Source organism: Rutidosis leptorrhynchoides, chromosome 5 (genome assembly GCF_046630445.1).
Source record: "Rutidosis leptorrhynchoides isolate AG116_Rl617_1_P2 chromosome 5, CSIRO_AGI_Rlap_v1, whole genome shotgun sequence".
NCBI lineage: Eukaryota > Viridiplantae > Streptophyta > Magnoliopsida > Asterales > Asteraceae > Rutidosis > Rutidosis leptorrhynchoides.
Genome location: NC_092337.1, coordinates 62,166,035 through 62,168,127, shown reverse-complemented (window position 1 = coordinate 62,168,127; position 2,093 = coordinate 62,166,035). Strand labels below are relative to the sequence as shown.

At 34.8% G+C, this 2,093-nt stretch overlaps 1 protein-coding gene across 1 annotated transcript; it reads right to left on the bottom strand.

Moving 5' to 3' along the window:
• Window positions 1–1,265, bottom strand: LOC139850447 (serpin-ZX-like). Its single transcript, XM_071840021.1, has 2 exons — window positions 876–1,265; window positions 1–794 (listed from the first exon to the last, which is right to left on the bottom strand). Exons 1-2 carry the CDS (start codon window positions 1,263–1,265, stop codon window positions 9–11), a joined length of 1,176 nt encoding a protein of 391 aa, XP_071696122.1. The 3' UTR covers window positions 1–8.
• Window positions 1,266–2,093: the final 828 nt, after the last annotated feature.

Below are 2,093 nucleotides of genomic sequence, written 5' to 3'. Positions count from 1 at the left end.
CTTCTACTTCAAATGACACTAGGGTCAATAACTTGTCCTATAAACAACACAACACCACTTATATCATCTCTAATAACAAACAAAAACGGATGATCTGCCACGAAATCGACTATATGATCATCAACCATTCGTGACCCAAATGCCACACCTGATGCAGAGGCTGAAGCAGCTTCAGTACCTTCTTCATTCACCTCCACAAACGATTTATGATAAATACTCGAAACATATAGGTCTTCACCCATAACAGAGTCAACTATTTCGGTCAAACCTTCTTCGCCACTAAAAGGCAACACCAGACCTAGTTCCTTCAGCGTCTTAGAAGCTTCAAACCCAAACGCGATCTTGAATTTTGGGATTAAAAACTTACCAACTTGTACTTTCTCACTGGGAATATGAGATTCTAAGAAGTCGGATTTTGAACTTATTTTCTCGATTATAGTTGAAAGTCCATCTTTTGCATCTGGAAGGTAGAAATACATCGTGAACTGGCGTTTATCTTGACTTTGAAAGTAAGGAAGACCCAAGACTTTGAAACCATCGTATTCACACACAAGTTGTTTATTCTTGGTGGTCATGAAGGGTACTTGAACTTTGCTACCATCAAGAAGTTGAAAGTCAAAGTCTTTAGTCTTTGACTGGTCAAACTTCTCACTCCAGGCACCCTTAAAATAGATTGCATTTGCAAATATGAGCCTCGTAGAGTTGTTAACCGCGACAGCAGGAAGTATGTCTTTGATCAGGCCACTAGTTTGCTTTTCGGCCCATAAATTCACTTCGGTAGCAACCTCAGCAGCCTTCATTATCCAAATAAAAAAAAATTAGACATAGCAGCTCATATTTATTCAACAAAACATGTATAAAAAATAAGAACAGACCTTGGTCTTGAAATTGACAAGACTAGAAACAGCATTAAACACGGTATCCGCAACTTTTTTAAATGAATGTTTAAGAGAAAGTGTTTGTTCAACCCAAACCCCGTTTGCAAAACTCAAACGAGGTCCTCCGCTTGGACTACCATCAGCCAATACCCATGAAACAATTTGTGATGAGAAAGCGTTAAGATCATCGATGGTGTTTGTTTTGAGAAAAGCAAGCAGATGATTAAGTGTTTGGCCTTTGGAACTGGTGGCAATCAAGCCCAGGACAACATGGATTGAAAGCGGAGAAAACACAATGTTTGAGTTATTGGATTTGTTGTTTAGGATGGTGTTTGCGAGTGTGGTTGAAACATGAGTTTGGTGTTTGATAAATTGGTGAATGTCCATTTCTGTTTTCATAGGAGGATTGTTGACACCTACAAGGACTAACAATGTAACATATTAGTTAGTTCGCCAAAGTTAAAGCAATAGATTAATCGAATAAATTAATCGGATATTTTAGGTAAAAGTTATGATGAAAGATATTATGAAGAAATATTATAACTCGGATTCTTTATCCGATGTGGTAGGAATTGTTACATTATGCAAAGAAGTAGAACCTGGTGATTTGACAACGTATTTGCGTGACAACAATGCAATAAATTTATATATATATATATATATATATATATATATATATATATATATATATATATATATATATATATATATATATATATATATATTGGTAGGATCAAGAGGGAAGTAACCAATCGGGGGAAGTGGGGGGAAGCAAAATTTTTTTTTTTTTTTTTTCATTTTTTGAAAAAACTTTGTTCACGAACATTATAGATGGGACGAAAATATGAACATTTAATAAAGACACTTTGTGATAAAGGTTTTTATTTTGGCGGGAAAACGCTCGAAGAAGTAATATATAACAATTATCGTATTTTTCGAGCGTATGTTGAGGTTTTAGCTATTAGGGTTTAGATATTAAGGTTTATAGGGTTTAGATATTAGGGTTTAGAAATATAGGGTTTAGGGTTTAGATTTAGGGTTTAGATTTACTTTTAACACGAACGGTTTAAAGTTTAGGGTTTAGGGTTTGGTGTTTTGGGTTTATTCCATAAACCCAAAACACCAAACCCTAAAATCTAAACCCTAAACCCTAAACTCTAAATCGGGCTAAATTTTACTTCACAAAACATGAAGAAAAAAAAACGTTAACATTCT